Raw genomic sequence first — 18,674 nt, forward strand, 5'->3', positions numbered from 1 at the left:
AGATAGATAGATAGATAGATAGATAGATAGATAGATAGATAGATAGATAGATAGATGGTAGATATTTGTGTATAGACAGATAAACATGTGAATATGTGAATGTATGTATGTTATGTATGTATGTATGTATGTATGTATGTATGTATGTATGTATATGCTATCATCCTAGCACTTGCAAGATTCCAAGATGGTGACAGGAGGATAAGAAACTCAAAGCCACCCTTAGCTACATAGGTCGTTCAAGGCCAACCTGACCTTCCTGAGACCCTGTCTCAGAATAAAATGAAATATTTTTAGAGGGAAAAGGAAGGGGAGAGGGTGGCATCAAAGCCTGTGAGCACGCACCTGACCATTCATGCTGAGCACATTTGTACCAACAACATCTGACTATACAATCTTAATTTTAGTGAATGTGAGACATAAACACTTGGCTCTCAGAAGTCGTTCTTTGCCATACTGATGCGTGTGTGTGTGTGTGTGTGTGTGTGTGTGTGTGTGTGTTTGCGGAGGTGGAAGGATCCGAGGCTGGGACTGCCTGTGGTCTGTTCTGCGCGTCACAGTCTATATTTATCAGGAGCCCTCAAGGCGTCCATTGTGCTGACCTCTCCAGACACGCCCTGGCTGTAGCCTACTTCTCCGAACAGAAGTGCGCGTGTAGACTGCGGAAACACAGACCGGCCGGTGGAGGGTCCTTACCTACTCATGAACATCGCCCTGTTTTCTTCATAGGCTTTGCAAGCCTCAGCAGGCTCTGGGAAGTGGAAGGGAGGGACAGCGGCTAGGGCGGTCTTCTTGCGTGCCAGCAGACAGTGGTGTCTTGCCTCCCCACTCCGGCTGCAGCAGCCGGAGAGTCCATGCTTTTCAGTGAGCTCTTTCTCGTGGCAGATTTCATCCAGAAACACAGAGAGCTGGGAGAGAGTGAAAGTGTTGACGGAAATGTTCATAAAAGGCAGATAACCCCTCTGGAACAAGCGTGTAGAGCTTACTAAGACCCGAAATGAGACCAGCAAATTAGGAAAACTCCCCATACATGTTCAATATATTTCCTTGCAGCCTGGTGTGATGATGTTCTTTGGCAGCTTTTAGGGTGAAGGGCTTTAAGCTTAACGTCCTTGCGTAGCACACATGACAGAGAGATACTCATTTTGTTTTAAAAGAAAAAATAGGTCACACAATAGTTTATCTCTCCTACCTTGATTTTAAATTAAGTGGCTTTACTCTTTTATTTATTGAAGGATTTGGCCTCAACATAATAGAAACTTTCCTCTTTTTACATAATCATTGTTTTATAGATACTCATTCCATTTGCCCTTCTAACAACAGGACAATAAGCTAAAATTGGATATTATTTTTAGTTAAAAATAAAAGTGACTTCAAAGTGGACTAAAAATGGAACCACTGTTCATTAGTCATAATTACAGGTTTAGCTACAACATCTTCAAATGCTTTCTTCCCTAGTGCTTAAATTCACTGAGTTAGGACAAGACCAGTATTTTCAAGAAAGCCTCTAAAAAAAAAAAAAAAAAATGCATCTTTCATTCACTTTGGGAAAATCTTCATTTAACAATTAAAACTGTTGAATATTTTAAAAACCTTGACAGTCTTACTTATGACTCGAATTCTCAATATTCACTTTTGGCTATTGATGTTCTCTAGTTGGTTGAGACAGTGTCTCTTCCTGAGACACTTCCCCGCTGGCCTCAAACTCACTATGTAAAACCACACTGGACTCAAACTCAGATCCACTTGCCTCAACCTCACAAGCCCTGAGCCACCACATTTGCTTCAATCCACCTCCTTAAAGAAACCTTTTGAACTTGCAGTGACAAATCACCCAATCTGGAACATTACGCCTGAGCTCTAATTGAATACAAAGTTGCAGCAGTCGGGAGGGGGCTACAATCAGGATGTAAAGAGAATAAATTATATATATAAAAGAAACTTAAATTTTACAAAGTTGCAATAAGAAAGAAGTGTTTGGGGCATAAATTATATTCACATTTTAAACTAGCTAACAGAAAAGGACAAAAACAAAGATACAAGGCGGGGATTCTTATTAGCTCATAAAATTTAGAGATGGAAGCCTCTGACACTGCCTTCTTACTGGCTAGATTGCATAATGCCTGAAGGTGCTGTGCAAGCTGCTGGGGGGGGAGGGGGGGGAGTCATCTAATTACAGGCTTATCCAGCTGGTTAACCCTGTGTGCTACAGGAATGATTCACCTGGCTAAGGTATATCCATCGGTACAATGGTGGCATAAATTGAGGAAGGGGACCAGCAGTGCTCTGACTGGAAATCAGGCCGCTCTTGCAGGCTAGAACTCACACCCGGCACTGTTAACTGGGCCAAGAACCCAGGACTATGTTATAGCCCTAAGGGCGAACCTTTTCCTACTTGTTTTACTGAATGGACTTCGTGTCCTTCTAAACGCTTACAGCTGGAGCTCAGTGCGGCCCTCGGTCTTCCTCCCTGAAGCCTCTGTTTGCAGTTGATGGAGATGAATGCAGAGATTCACAACTGGCCAAAGTACAGAGGATAAGTGACTGCACAGTGCTCAGCCCCAAATGGGACATCTGTAGAGAAGGACACTCTCACCCCTCCAGGGTCAGTGTCCGTTGGAGATGAGGGGGAATAAAAAGATTTTAAGAGCCAGAGATTGCAGGACTGGGGCAAAACTGTTCTCTGACATGACAAGGCGATGGCGCACAGGAAGTTACAATGGCTGCGCTGTCTGCACCAGACCTGCATATAGTCAGGCTAGTCAAAACTCCTTGCATGGCTGCGAAGGGGCTCACAGAGCCTTGCAGGGGCGCTATTGACAGCTGTCAGCTGCAGGAAGATAAAGAGTAGCTTTGCTTTAGGATGTGGCCCTTGGCACATGCGCCAGTGGATGGCCCTACACACCAGGCACTGGTTAGACACCACGGGTTTAAAGAAAAGTAAACGAAACTGAGCAGCAAGTAGAAGCAGGGGCAGTGGGAGGGGTTGGAAGGGAGCTGGGAAGATGGGTACGCTTACAGTATTTTGGACAAAGGTCTTAAAGAACGTATTTTATCATTTTTAAAAGGAGAGATCTCCTGCACAGTTCCCAGGCACAGAACGTTTTGGCTACTTCAGCTCTGCTGTGACAAGAGGTCTGGGAAATTTGCTCCATCCTTGAAAAACTCCAACCCTAACTCCAATAAAGCTCATTTCTACACAAAAGTCAACCAAAGAGTAATAACTAACTTCTGCACCAGGACAACTGGGAACTTAAACTTGACTGTTTTTCTGAAGTTCTGACTTACCTGGTTATCAGATATTGACATTCCCATGTTTGCGATATCCTACAAGCCAAATAACCTCCTACAGCCCCACACTCACTGTGCTGTGCTGGACAGTGTGAGCACCCTGCTGAGGACCATCCTGGAGCCAGATGGCCTCATTTTAAACCTCGGCTCTACCACACTCTAGTTCCCTAAAGGAGTGACTTCCCTGTGCCTCAGTTTCCTCCACAGGAAAATTGTCCTCAACCTTGCAGAATTATAAAGATTTACTTGATCAAATTAATGAAGAAATTAAATTATTATTATACTATAGTTATATAATACTATATAAATTATGACTACATAATGAATAAAGATTATGTAATTTAATAGATTAACATTTGTAAATAAGGTAGAGATTCTTATGGTAAGCTGCAGCCAAGTTCTCTCAGTTTGATGGACAGAAATTATGATTGGTGCACCTCACCTTCCACGCCGTGTTTTCATTAGCAATGTGTTTGCAGTGATCCCTAGAAAGGTGTCAGCCACACTGTGTGCATAAGAGGAAGTAAATTCCCATTCATCATTAACATCCCTATGACAACTCTCAGTGGACTGCATGTCACCCGTATATTGTAGGTTTGAAAGCCCAAAGAAGAGAATATTTTTATGGTCACTCGGGGGATTTTACTCTGGGACCTTAGCCATGAGTCTTGGCTCTTTCTAGCATCTACTCGTTGGCTGTTCAGGCTTGCAGAACTAATCGAATTCTTCCTGCATACAACAGGTTTGCAAACAACCAAACCCCCATCTTCCTGGCATCTTCTCTTCTGCGGTCTAAGACTGGTTAAGTCTCAGAGTGGCTTTTCTTTCAATTCACTCACCTTGTTTTCTAAGCACCCTTCTTCCTGCTCCTTGCTAGTGGCTTTCTTAATTGCAGTCAATACGTCACTCGTCATCTTGCTCACTTCCTCGAAAGTCGCTTCAGGAGCGAACTGGGCAAAGGTGATGGTGGCACTGAAACAAAAGCACACATGGAGGCTTGAGGGCTAGGTGAGAATCACATTTGTCTTCCAGGTACAGCTTTTTCTGCTGGTGGCACCTGCCCTGATCTGTTTAGAAGGCACCCTTTGCTAAAGGTCTATGAGAAATGTCAGTCTTCTTTCTGTCTACCTCACCCATAAGTAAAGATGCAACTCTTAAAAGTCAAAAGAAATGGATTCCCCAAAAATGTGCTTCCTCCTTTTTTTGGGCCACTGCTCAGTGTGATGCAGCTGTAACATAAAAGAATATAGATTCTTGTTTTCTTGCTTAGGCAAAGATCAAGTTAGACCTCCAATTATGTTTGCTGCCAGTGTGACTGAACTCCAATCCTAGATTGTAGGATTCCCAGATTTACTCAAAGTGATGTGTGTCCAGGGTCCTGCATGCAAACACCACCAGTAACACATACGCTTAAATTCCTTACTATGAATTTCTAATAGTTAGAAAACAGAGGCACTATTTAAAGGAATAAAATATTCTCCACAAATAACAAAAATAAAAATATTTTACTTCCTATGACTTGGTACTAAACAGTTGGCAAAATAGAAATTGTTGTAATATCTTTCTATTGGTACTGATAAGACAAATTCCTGCACCCATACAGAGCTATTACTTGACTGCTGAGAAGCTGGTCTTCAGTTTTGAAAATATGATTTGGCTGGCTTCATGGAGTTCCAGGCAATGGAAAGCCTACTATGCAAGGCACCACCCGAAATAAAACATTTTGCATTATCAGTTTGATATTCAGTGTAAGTGAAGCCTTAAAATTGTCCAATTCACTCCTGTAATTTAAAAACTTAGATTCAGTTATCTGAACTTATCTTTGCATGTCATTTCTGCAGCATGTTTATACAAGCAAAACTTACAGGTTATGGATATTCTTCTGCGTCGAGCACTGGGAAGAATCCAGTGTAGAAGCTGGAAAACAGAAGGAATTTTTAACAAGTAATGATTTCAGCTGGGAAAATAATCATTGTTGAATTTAAAACCAAACTATAAATTTTATAACTGAAAAGTTATTAGGAGCTGCCTATCCAAATGTCTTAATTTCATACTTGGGAAAACTAAAAAGTTAAGGAATGAAGATAACCAGAATTATCAATTGCATATTTAACACTAATACCCATATTTCAGGTTCCCTATTTGTTTCCCTAATAATATAATCTTCCAATTGGCTTGTCTTAGTAGCCTTTGGACATAATTATGCTACAGTTGGCCCATTCACAGTAAGGCTTTCACAGAGAGTTTAACAATAAGCCCCTTTTAGCTTTTTGAGAATAAAAATGTTACTTATTGTTGTCAATCTGAAGTATCTAGAAGTGTAGTCTAGTTTCTGTGTGTGTGTGTGTGTGTGTATGCCAATTATATAAATAATATCAAAAAATTGACCAAGTACGGAATGCACAAAAGCTGATTGTGTTAAACATTGCTGTCTTTTTATAAGCTTCTTCACCAGTTAAATATTTCCTTGCCTGCAACAGTAAATATGACGCCTAAATCAAGGTACCTAGAGATGCAAATGTGAGAATTTTTAGGAATTTTGTTATTTAAAAAAAAAAATAGCCCTCAAATCATGAAGCATCTTACCGATTCCAAACTCATGTATGTGCGGTACTCTGGATTCAGCAAAACTGAGTAGAAAGACGAAACAGACGGCTGCGCTCCACTTCATGGCTGCTGGTTTCTGCGCTGCTCTCAGTGGTGGAAGCAGAATGCTGAGAGAGCCTTGATGCTGAAGGCCTTTTATACTCTTCTTGAGTGATGCCTGTTAACTAGTAATCCTCTGTGGGCAAACATGTTACTTCACTTCCTTAGGTTGCGATGGGGCAATTTGCCAATAATTAACAGCACAGGGGTCACCTGTATCTTATGTTCAAGGACGCAGACCACTTGACAGTGGAAACGAGAAAAACATCTTGCAAACTTTGCAAATGTTCTTCTCCAGCTAAGCTGTTCAAATAGATAATTTCCCCTAAGCCATAAAGAAAAGATACCAGACTTCCTATGTGACTCAAGATACATTAATTCTTTTAAAAAATAATAAAATGCATATCACATGCTAGGCACTGAATATATTGTTTGACTAATTCAGACTCTTTATTAGTGAATATATTTTTTATTATTGTGTTGTTGTTGTTATTATTATTATTATTATTATTATTATTATTATTATTATTATTGAGCTAAAGCTCAAAACTTTGGTAAATCCAGTATATCTTCTAGAGTGTATTGTGTATGGCTTAACACAGAATACTTACAACACAAAGCCTGACGAACCAAGCCCCATTCTAATTTTATCTGCCACAGAATAATTCTGTATGTATGTCACAGGAAAGTGGGTGAGCTGCATCATCCATTCAGCAGCTCAAGATGATTACACTAAAACTAAATAACGGGCACTGATTCACCTTAAGAGTGCTTCATCTCATACCTTCACCTTCAACGTCATACAGTCTGTGGCAATTTTTAATTTAACTACACATTAGAGGTGTTGGAGAACTTTAAAAATTCCCAAGGCATATCTGCGCTCTAACCCAGAGCAGCAAGTTAGAATCTGTATACTGGAGATCTAGACATCAATGTTTTTTAAGACTTCCTATGTGATCAATTCTACGTTTTATATTTTCAAGTTCATTTTTTTAAACATGTATATCATGTGCTTGAGTGCTTGGATTGAATGTATGCCTGTGCACTACAGTGCATGCCTGTTGCCTGAGGAGGTCAGAAGACGCATTTAGATGCCCTGGAACTGGAGTTACAGATGGTTGGGAGTTGCCCTGTGGGCACTGAAAATTGAACCCAGGTCTTCGGGAAGAGCAGAAAGTGCCCTTAACTGCTGAGCCATCTGTACGTCTGTGAGCAGCTATTTTAAAGATGTGGTTATAAAAACAAACGGCTTACGCTAGAAAGTGAATACAGTGCATTCACAAGATGAAGTGAAATGCTGCTGTCAAAAGAATTTTGTGCAGCAATATTTAATGCAATCAAGAGATTTTGGCATATAACTAATAGCAAACAGGAAAAACAAACACACAGTAGGACCTTATTTTTAGACCACTCCTGTCCTTATTACTCTCCTTAAAATAAACTGTACACTAAAACATGGCAATGATAGGCCACAGGAGCTAAACATTAGTTTTATAGACATTAGTAATGTTGCTATTTTAGTCAATGAGGAGGGAGGGAAGGTGAGAGGGAAATAGACAGACAGACAGACAGTCTGATTTACTTGTAATCTAGAAAGCTAATGTTTAGATTCTGTGACCTATCATTGTCATGTTTTAGTGTATAGTTTATTTTGAGGAGAGTAATGAGGTCAGGTGCTGAGACTCATAGCCAAACTTTGGGCAGAGTGAAGGGAATCTTATGAAAGAAGGAGGAGAGAGAAAGATCTGAAGGGGACAGGCATGCCAAAAGGAGAACAACAGAGCTAAAACAAACTGGGCCCTGGGGGCCCTACAGACATTGATACCCCAACCAAGGACCATACATGGAAAGGACATGAAAACCCTGCTCAGATGTAGCCCATAGACTCAGTCTCCAAGTGGGTTCCATAGTAAGGGCAACAGGGACTGTCTCTGTCATGAACTGAGTGGCTGGCTCCTCCCTGAGGGGGGAGCAGCCTTACCAGGCCACAGAGGAAGACAATGCAGCCAGTCCTGATGAAACCTGATAGGCTAGTGTCAGATAGAAGGGGAGGAAGACCCCCCCATCAGTGGACTTGGAGAGGACATGGAGGAGATGAGGGAGGGAGGGGGCCACAGCCAGGATACAAAGTGAATAAACTGTAATAAATAATAATAATAATAAAGTTAAAAAATAAAAAATTAATACAGCCATATATGATTTTACTTATATTAAGTCAGAAAGTAAAATGTAACACATTCAACTCTATTAAAATATGTTTTCCTTTTAAAATAGCAGTAAATGATTTAAGCAAGCTGAGTATATTTTAGACTGTGCATAACCTATCAAGTTATCTAATATTTAAGCATGAGTTTAAAGCAGTTCAGATACAAACATTCATCATAATATGAACAGTGCTAGTTTTGAGCTTTTTGTGCTGTTCCATTTTATTTCTGTTTTCATTGTCTGCAGTCAGACCACTTTACAATCATCTCTTGAGGAATCTGATCACAGTTCATGCCCTCTCTCGGAAGGGGGCTGGCTTCCCTCGTCCAGCCATTTGCCACAGTACATATCATATGGCACTCTTCTACTACTGGATTTTACTCAAATATATGATGACAGCAACATCTCTATGAAACACAGATGAGAAGCTCTGATCATGAAGCATTGGATATAAAGAGCTGAAATACCGTTTGATGGTTCCAGCTATGCATATCTTGCCCAAACCCAGACAGTTCCAAAGCCTGTCCCAGAGAGTGGTGTCACGGCAGGGCTCAACACCTGCTGGATGGATAATGAATGTATTTATCCAGCGACAAGGGTTTAAAGTGGAATAAGCATTTCCATTTATTAAATTCTGGGTTCTGTATGCGTTGAGCTGTTTGCTTTCGTTTGGTTATTTGGCCGGTCGATGATTTGAATGGCTGGTTTGTGAACAACTTTTTGGTTTCCCTACCTCCGCCTCCCAGGTTTTGGATTATAGGTGTGCTCCACCACTCCTGACTGACCACTCTGAGCTCTTCCTAACTTTGTGAATCCTGTTTCCGGTTTTATACTAGTGTGTACATAATCTGCAAGGCCAGGTATCGAGTTTCATTATCTTCTTGGAAATGCAAATATGATACTTAAAACTATGAGTAAGTATATAAACATACAGAGAACGTGGACACATCAAGAGAGAGGAGTGTTAAATCAGCCACCAGTTCATTGGCGTGCTTCTACAGCTAGCCTGGGAGGAACAGCCCAGATCAGCCCAGGGTCTCCTGGATCTGCGCCATCTTTAGCCCCTCTCCGCACTCAGCCTTGTGGAGTACATCTTCACAGTTCCAAAGCACGTGACCGGAATGGTAGCACAGGGTCACAGTTAGACATGAGGGTACGGAGACTGGGTTTGAATTTTGCCCTCTCACTTATCTGCTGCATGACTTTGTGTGAGCTCTCTAATACCAACTGCAAACAACCTTAAGACCCTGTGAGTCATTGCTCAAAGCTTTGTCGCAAAAGCTGAGCTCAGCACCAAATACCTCTCCATTGCGCTACTTCTGGTTCTACTTGCTTCTTCCTGAGCCCATAAAACTACCCAGAAGCAATATGGCCTGACACACTGGACTTTGGTATATGAAAGTCTCTATCCTTGAGCATACAAACTGTAGCCAGGTGACGTTGGGCAAATAACTCAGTCCAGGCTTTATTCTCAACATATTCATCTATAGAACTATGATAAGATTAGTACCTTCTTAATAAATGAGGGCTAAATAAACTAGCAAGAATTAATGGCTCAGCATACGATCTGCCACAGAGTAGAGATCAATATTTGGGGGGTGTTATTTATTCCTTCCACAAAAAAACATGAAATGTGCACACAAGATGCTGTTCGCTGATGGGAAGAGTCAGCAATAAGAATCAGGCACCATTACTGGCTGAGAGCACATCTCCTCGGGTGGAGTGGTGATGGCATCAACGCTGCAGCTATGATGGTTGCCTTCGTGCTCTGTGGGAGGAAAGAGCTCCTAGCATCTTTCTACAAGTCAGGAAGTAACATTTCAGAGACACTTGAAGTAAAGGAGGTGAGTAGGCTAACTAAACAGGCTCACCTCCAGGGATGTAAAAGGCAATGAAAGTCCCGATGGCGATGGAGAGAATGGCATGTTTAAGAATGGGAAGAAAGAGTGTCTGGGGAACACAGAGTTCAGAAATGACAGGACTCAGCCGGATGGTACCTCAATGGTAGAGTGCTCACTTAGCTTGTGTGAGACCCTGGTTCAAACCCCCATAAGAAAGAAAGAAATGAAGAAACTTACTCCACAGAGGGAATTTTAACGTTTTGAACTTTATCATTGTGTGTGTGTGTGTGTGTGTGAGTGTGGTGTGTGCCTGTGTGAGTGTGCCCGCAGGCATATGTATGACATTGCCACACACACATGGTAATCGGAGGACAACTTGGTAGACTCTGTTCTCTCCTTCCACACTTAAGTGGGCTCCAGGGGTCAAACTCAGGTTATTGGGCTTATGAAACAAAGTGCCTTTACCCTCTGAGCCACTTCACCAACCTAATAAGGAAAATGTTTTGGATGAGCCTGGCGCAGAGTGTATCTTTATGCTTGAGATGACTACAAAAGGGAGCTGATAGAAATCATCTTTATATTTTGAAAAAAATGTCTCTACTGTTGTTAAAGGGGGCAAGACCAATTAAGAAATGCTGCACTACGTGGTCTAATACACCAAGTGGGTGAAAGCATGGCTGATGGGAAATGAGAAACATAAATAAAATTCAGTAATATGAATGAGGTTAAAAAAGGTTTTTTTAAGATACAGTAAAAAAAAAAAACTCATGCCTATTGAGTCTGAGAGAAGGGAGGAGGGAAGAGGCAGGAAGGAAGGGAAGAAGAGAGATACAGATAGACAGGCAGAGAGACTGGTTTGCTTTAACAGTCCTGGTTAGCGCTTGGTGACTTAGTTTGCTTTTCACTCCCATGCCCATTGGGTGCACCCTCCCCTGAGGAGGGGACGGACATGGGCATAACTCCAGCTTGTAGAGGGTTAGTACGGCTGTGGGGGTGGATGAGAGACTGTGGGGCAAAACAGCACTAGAGACAGCAATTGCTGCAAGAGATAAAGGGGAGCTTTGAACCGCAGTGTGTGCGGATCGCAAACAGTGCTAAACCCTGACGCGACACTGCTCAAAGCCTAGTCCTAAGTTCAGAGTTCGTGACAAATTCTTCTCTGTTGCTCTGATTCCTGTCCTGTTTGCTTTCTCATAGACCCTTGTTTCCTCCCAGCTGCAATATGACCCGGCAAACTGAACTCTGCCGTCAAAAAGACGCCAATCTTGCCGGTGGCAGGCCTTAGCCGATGACACTCAGCAAATAATTTAATATGAATGATTCTGGATTTGATCATTTATGTCACTAAAGTAGCACTTCTCTTCAAGTGTTTTTTCATGTGGAAATGGAGTGGTGTATTCTCATGTGGAAATGGAGTGGTGTAGCTGGACAGCTACAATTTTTTTTTTTTTTAAATCAGAGTGAATATTGTCATTTTGGGGGCTGGCGTTTTAGAATGTCTAGTTAGACTGCATGTATGAGTTGGCAGAAAATGAGTTGGCAGTCACTCTTTCAGGACTTTTTGGCCTTGTGGGTGTGTGGTGTGTGTGTGTGTGTGTGTGTGTGTGTGTGTGTGTGTGTGTGTGTTCCTGAAAGCATAGTTTTTACATTCTAGTGCCTTACCCAACAGTGCTTATCATAACTCACCAACACTCTTCAAGGTATAGCTCATAGGATTCTCTGTGGGTGTTTCCTAGCACTCACTTACTAGAGAAGGTCCCCTGCTGACAACTTCTAACACCCTTTAGATTGTTTTCTTGTGGGACCTCGTATGTGACCTGAAGTCATAGACTCTCGTGAGCTGTCCAGCTCTTCCCAGTTGATTAAGCTCTTGAATTTGCCATGGTGCCCTGCCCAACATCGGAAACACAGCACAGTCCTCACAAACAGAAATCAGATGTTACCGAATCCAAATGTAGTCTGAAAATATACCCTCAAATGAATGACACACTTCTCATGCTCTTCTGGTAGCAAAATGTTATTGAAATGTCCGTGTATTCTTTTATCTAATGCTAGGGACCCACTGGCACAAGAACGAATGTGAGAAGGGGATGGACTCTGGCATCTTGAGAGGAGGTCAGTGTTTACCATCTTCAGATTTTAAAACGAACCCCGCAAAGCAGACTTACTTCAATCATAAGGACTCTTTCAGACCCCTATGGTCCTCTTGAACTGAAGATTGAGTTAACGCTTACCACACACTCCTGTTATCTGAGGGCAGAAAACAGACTCGTGGCCGTTAGAATCTCCACATTACTGCGAACTAAAGGATTAAGAGGGACGACTCCCAGCTCGCCTTGACGTTTCTCCCCTGTTCCCTGATGCTGCTAAGTTCTCTTTACTTGTTCTATACATGCTTCTTGAACCCATATGTTGAGGACCCTCCCCACACTTTTACAGGGAACCCCAAAAGTATGATTCTATCAGGGCCGTGGAAGTCAAACACGGAGAGATGTTTCTGCTGTGTGATGAAGTGTGAGCACCGCTGAACTGCTCACGACAAGCCTCCCCGATGTCGTCTCTGCTGATTTCTCCCTGGGTCTCTTCACAGCTCGCCCCAGCTGTCATGTCACTGTCCCCATAGCTGATTCAGTGGGCTCTCCCCTCTTTTGTTTAGTTTGAGCTGAACTGGGTGGAGGATGCTTTACCTCTCACATCTGCTGTCAACGTGTTTTACTCAAAAGAAAATCAAAATGGAATAGAAAAGAGAGAGAGAGAGACTGTTTTCCTTCATCAAAGGGATTTTATCTTTGGATCTTCGGTGTTTAGGGGAGAAAATATTTTTTTCTTCCTCCACACAGGAACAAAGTAAAAGAGTTCAGAGACAGATTGGGCAACCAAGCTACCTGTCAAACTTAAAAGGACAGAAATATGTCAGGGTCAGTAAAGGTGAACTCAGACATCAATACAGGTCAAGCAGAGATACAGCAATGGCAACGGCAGGCCAACTGAACATCAGCTTCACAAAAATGTACATTCTGCAGGCAGCATTTGCACCTCTCTGGGTAAGCTACTCTGGGAAGGCCAAGTACATATCATTAAAAAAGAAACCTGGTCCACACAGTCAAGCTATAAACTACTTGAGGGAAACACCACATCTAGAACAATGACTTGTACAGAAAAAAAAAAATCCTCCCTAAATATTTGTCTGGTATAAGGACCATCTTCAAATGGAGCCCATCTCTTCCTAGCTGCTCTAGTGATGATAAGATATAGGAAATACCAAAAGAATGGTCTTGCTCTGGAGTCATTGATGGGTACTCGTTTTCCCAGTTATTTCCCTGTGCTCTGCTATCACAAAATGCTGGGATGGGGAAATTTTCAAATGATAGAAATGTATTTTTCTATTCTGGAGATTTGGGGGGTTCAAGGTCACAAGATCCATATAGACTCAATGGCTGGTGAAGGTTCGTTCCTCAAATGTGGTACCATAAATGTCAGTAGAAATGTAAACACAAACAGGACTAGGAAAGTCCCTTACCTTCTTTCATGAGAATACTAATCAGCTGGCTTTGGCAGCAGATGCCTGTGACCCCGGAACTCAGTAGGCTGAGGCAGGAGGATTGCCACAAATTTGCAGCCAACCTGAGCTGTATAGTGAGACCAGTTCTCAAAACAAACAAAAGCACTAATCTGTCCATAAGAACAGAGTTCCTGCGGCTTAGTAACTTGTCAAATGCCTAATCAGTCTATCATCTTGGAAACTGGGTCTCCACGTAAGACTCTAGAAAGGGATGTACATTCAAACTGTAATGCGTAGCAAAGCTGGGTGATGGCTTATAGTTATGGGTGACTCAGAAAAAAAGAAGTCTCCAAAACTTTGCCTTCATAACAAGAGACATCCGAGAAGTTGTTTGTTCTCTGTGAGGAAAAAGTAAGAAGAGGCCATTCTTCCCACAGTGCAGAAGCAAATTAATTCTAAACAGCGGTTACAGCCAAGCTCTGAGCTTTAATTTTTTTTTTCAGTTTTCCCAAACACATGGACTAACCTTACCCCACAGCTTTGTCTTCTGTTGCTTCAACCGCTAGAAGGTTTCCATCCCTCATAAATAACAAACTCAATTTCGCTAGGACAGAGGAGAACTTGGCTCTCCTAAAATAGAATGGACTCTTCTGTATTACCTTTGACACCCAGGCCAGACAGCCCTTAACTCAGCTCCTCTTTTAAGGTTCCTCCTCCTCCTCCTCCTCCTCCTCTTCCTCCTCCTCCTCCTCCTCCTCCTCCTTCTCCTTCTTCTTCTTTTCTTTTTTCCTTCTTCTTCCTTCTCCTCTTTCTTCTACTGCTGCTACTGTTGTTTCTCTTCTTCTAAATTCTTCTCTTCCACCTAATTCTCCTGCTGTTGCTTCTTCTTTTTCTTTTTCTTCTCTTTCTCCTCTTCCTCCTCCTTCTTCTGGTACTGTTTTTTCTTCTGCTTCTTCTACTACTACTACGTCTGCTTCTGCTTCTTCTCTCTTATATTACATTCCACCTGCAGGCTATTTTGTCTCCCTCCCCTCCCCTCCACCAGTTTCTCCCTCCCACCTACCCTCTTCCTCAGATCCACCTTTCCTTCCCTCTGCCTTCTCTTAGAAAGAGCAGGCCTTATCCGTAAAGAAATGGAGGAAGATAAAGACAAGCAAATTAGGGCCATCCGTGAAGAAATACGGGAAGATGCAGCCAAACAGCTTGTGGCCTTCAGAGAAGAAATAATTAAATCACTGAAAGAAATCAAAGAGACAGAGTTGAAGGAACTAAAAGAAAAAGAGGAAAATACAAGCAGACAGGTGAAGGAAGTAAACAAAACAACTCAAGACCTGAAGATAGAACTAGAAAAATTAAAGAAAACACAAATGGAGGAAATAATGGAGAGGAAGAATTTAGGGAAGAAAACAGGAAATACAGAGGTAAGCATAACCAACAGAATACAAGAAATGGAAGAAAGAATCTCAGGTGTAGAAGATACAATGGAAGAAATCGATGTATCTGTCAAAGAAAATGTTAAATCCAAAAAATTCCTGACACAGACCGTCCAAGAAATCCAAGACAATATGAAAAGACAAAACCTAAGAATAATAGGAATAGAGGAAAAAGAAGACTCCCTTCTCCAAGGCCCAGAAAATATTTTCAACAAAATCATTGAAGAAAATTTCCCCAAGTTAAAAAAGAAGCCAATAAGGATACATGAGGCCTACAGAACACCCAACAAATTTGACCAGAAAAGAAAATCCTCCCGCCACATAATAATCAAAACAGGAAGTATACAGAACAAAGAAAAAATACTAAAAGCTGCAAGGGAAAAAGGCCAAGTAACATATAATGGCAAACCCATTAGAATCACACCTGACTTTTCAACAGAAACTATGAAAGCCAGAAGGGCCTGGACAGATATCATGCAGACCCTAAGAGAACACAGATGTCAACCCAGGCTACTATACCCTGCAAAACTCTCAGTCCTCATAGACGGAGAAAACAAGATATTCAATGACAAAAACAAATTTCAACAATACCTACACACAAATCCAGCATTACAGAAGACACTGGAAGGGAAAATACAACCCAAGAAAATTAGCTTCTGTCAAGAAAACACAGGAAATAATTAACCTTACTACAGCAAAACAAAAAGCAACCAAGCACACAAACTTATGAACACAGCCAACATCAAAATCAAAGGATCTAACAGCCACTGGTCATTAATCTCTCTCAACATCAATGGACTCAACTATCCAGTAAAAAGACACAGATTAACAGAATGGATACGTAAACAAAACCCAGCAATCTGTTGCATACAAGAAACACACCTAAGACACAAAGATAGACATTACCTGAGGGTAAAAGGTTGGAAGATGACTTTCCAAGCAAATGGACCCAAGAAACAAGCAGGAGTAGCCATTCTAATATCTGATAAAATAGACTTTCAACCAAAATTAATAAAAAGAGATGAGGAAGGACACTTCATACTCATCAAGGGAAAATTCCACCAGGAAGACATCACAATCCTGAACATCTATGCCCCAAATACAAGAGCACCCACATTTGTTAAAGAAACATTGATAAAATTTAAACCACATATAGATCCCCACACATTAATAGTGGGAGACTTCAACACCCCACTCTCAACAAAGGACAGGTCAACAAAACAGAAATTAAACAAAGAAACAATATCTCTGACACAGGTCATGAATCAAATGGACCTCACAGACATCTACAGAACTTTACACCCAAACACAAAAGAATTTACCTTCTTCTCAGCACCTCATGGAACCTTCTCCAAAATAGACCATATAGTTGGTCACAAAGCAAGCCTCAACAGATACAAGAAGACTGAAATAATCCCTTGTATCCTGTCTGATCACCATGGAATAAAGCTGGACTTCAACAACAACAGAAATAGCAAAAAGCCTACACACTCATGGAAACTGAACAACTTGTTACTAAATGACAGCTGGGTCAGGGAAGAAATAAAGAAAGAAATTAAAGCCTTTCTAGAACTCAATGAAAATGAAGACACAACATACCCTAACTTGTGGGACACAATGAAAGCAGTGCTAAGAGGAAAGTTCATAGCACTAAGTGCCTTCAAGAAGAAATTCGAGACAGCTCATTCAAGCAACTTAATGGCCCACTTAAAAACCCTAGAAAAAGAAGAAGCAGACACACCAAAAAGGAGTAGACGGCTGGAAATAATCAAACTCAGGGCTGAAATCAATCAATTAGAAACAAATAAAACAATTCAAAGAATCAATGAAACCAAGAGCTGGTTCTTTGAGAAAATCAACAAGATAGACAAACCCTTAGCCAAGCTACCTAAAAGGCAGAGAGACACCACCCAAATCAACAAAATCAGAAATGAAAGGGGGGACATAACTACAGACACTGAGGAAATCCAAACAATCATTAGGACTTACTTCAAAAGTCTATATGCCACAAAATTTGAAAATCTAAATGAAATGGACAATTTTCTTGATCGATTTGCCTCACCAAAGCTGAATCAGGACCAGGTAAGTCAACTAAATAGTCCTATATCCCCCAAAGAAATAGAAGCAGTCATCAAAAGTCTCCCATCCAAAAAAAGCCCAGGACCAGATGGCTTCAGCGCAGAATTCTACCAGACCTTCAAAGAAGAGCTAACTCCAATTCTCTTCAAACTATTCCACAAAATAGAAACAGAAGGAACATTACCAAATTCATTCTATGAAGCCACAATCACCTTGGTACCTAAACCTCACAAAGACTCAACAATGAAAGAGAATTTCAGGCCAATCTCCCTTATGAACATTGATGCAAAAATACTTAACAAAATACTTGCAAACCGGATCCAAGAACACATCAAAGATATTATCCACTATGACCAAGTAGGCTTCATCCCAGGTATGCAGGGGTGGTTCAATATACGGAAATCCATCAATGTGATCCACCATATTAACAAACTGAAAGAAAAAAACCACATGATAATCTCCCTAGATGCTGAAAAAGCATTTGACAAAATCCAACATCCATTCATGTTTAAAGTACTGGAGAGATCAGGGATACAAGCCACATATCTAAACATAGTAAAGGTGATATACAGCAAGCCTATAGCCAACATCAAACTGAACGGAGAGAAACTTAGAGCAATCCCTCTGAAATCAGGGACAAGAAAAGGCTGCCCACTGTCTCCATATCTCTTCAACATAGTGCTGGAAGTCCTTGCTAGAGCAATAAGACAGTCGAAGGAGATCAAGGGGATACAGATGGGAAAAGAAGAAGTCAAATTATCACTATTTGCAGATGATATGATAGTATATATGAGTGACCCCAAAAACTCTACCAGGGAACTCCTACAGCTGATAAACACCTTCAGCAAAGTGGCCGGATATAAAATTAACTCAAAAAAATCAGTAGCACTCCTGTATACAGAAGACAAAAGGGCTGAGAAAGAAATTAGAGAAACAACACCATTCACAATAGCCACAAATGACATAAAGTACCTTGGCGTAACCCTAACCAAGCAAGTCAAAGACTTGTATGAAAAAAATTTCAAGTCTCTGAAGAAAGAATTAGAGGAAGATATGAGAAGATGGAAAGATCTCCCATGCTCATGGCTTGGCAGGATTAACATAGTAAAAATGGCCATCTTACCAAAAGCAATCTACAGATTTAATGCAATTCCCATCAAATTGCCAACACAATTCTTTACAGACCTGGAAAGAAAAATTCTCAACTTCGTATGGAATAACAAGAAACCGAGAATTGCTAAAACAATCCTCTACAATAAAAGATCTTCTGGAGGTATCTCCATCCCTGATCTCAAGCTGTACTATAGAGCAACAGTTATAAAAACTGCATGGTACTGGCATAGAAACAGAATGGTGGATCAATGAAATCGAACAGAAGACCCAGAAATAAACCCACACACTTACGGACACCTGATTTTTGACAAAGATGCCAAAACCATACAATGGAAAAAAGATAGCATCTTTAACAAATGGTGCTGGTCCAACTGGATGTCTACATGTAGAAAAATGCAAATAGATCCATACTTATCACCCTGCACAAAACTGAAGTCCAAGTGGATCAAAGACCTCAACTTAAAACCAGACACATTAAATCGGCTAGAAAAAAAAGTGGGGAATACCCTAGAACTCATTGGTACAGGAGAAAACTTCCTGAACAGAACACCAACAGCACAGGCT

The 18,674-nt window shown here is 41.1% G+C and overlaps 1 protein-coding gene across 1 annotated transcript in view; it reads right to left on the reverse strand.

The window, feature by feature from the left end:
* The window catches only part of LOC129667824 (alpha-fetoprotein-like), a 17,874-nt gene extending 11,857 nt beyond the window's left edge, over nt 1-6,017 (reverse strand). The window contains exons 1-4 of the mRNA XM_055595552.1: nt 5,878-6,017; nt 5,157-5,208; nt 4,131-4,263; nt 697-908 (exon numbers count right to left, since the gene is read on the reverse strand). Of these exons, the coding sequence (XP_055451527.1) occupies nt 697-908; nt 4,131-4,263; nt 5,157-5,208; nt 5,878-5,962 (482 nt within the window). The 5' untranslated portion in view covers nt 5,963-6,017. The remainder of the gene's footprint in view (nt 1-696; nt 909-4,130; nt 4,264-5,156; nt 5,209-5,877) is intronic.
* Nucleotides 6,018-18,674: the final 12,657 nt, after the last annotated feature.

This window comes from Psammomys obesus, unplaced genomic scaffold (genome assembly GCF_907164565.1).
Source record: "Psammomys obesus unplaced genomic scaffold, mPsaObe1.curated_primary_1811, whole genome shotgun sequence".
Lineage (NCBI taxonomy): Eukaryota > Metazoa > Chordata > Mammalia > Rodentia > Muridae > Psammomys > Psammomys obesus.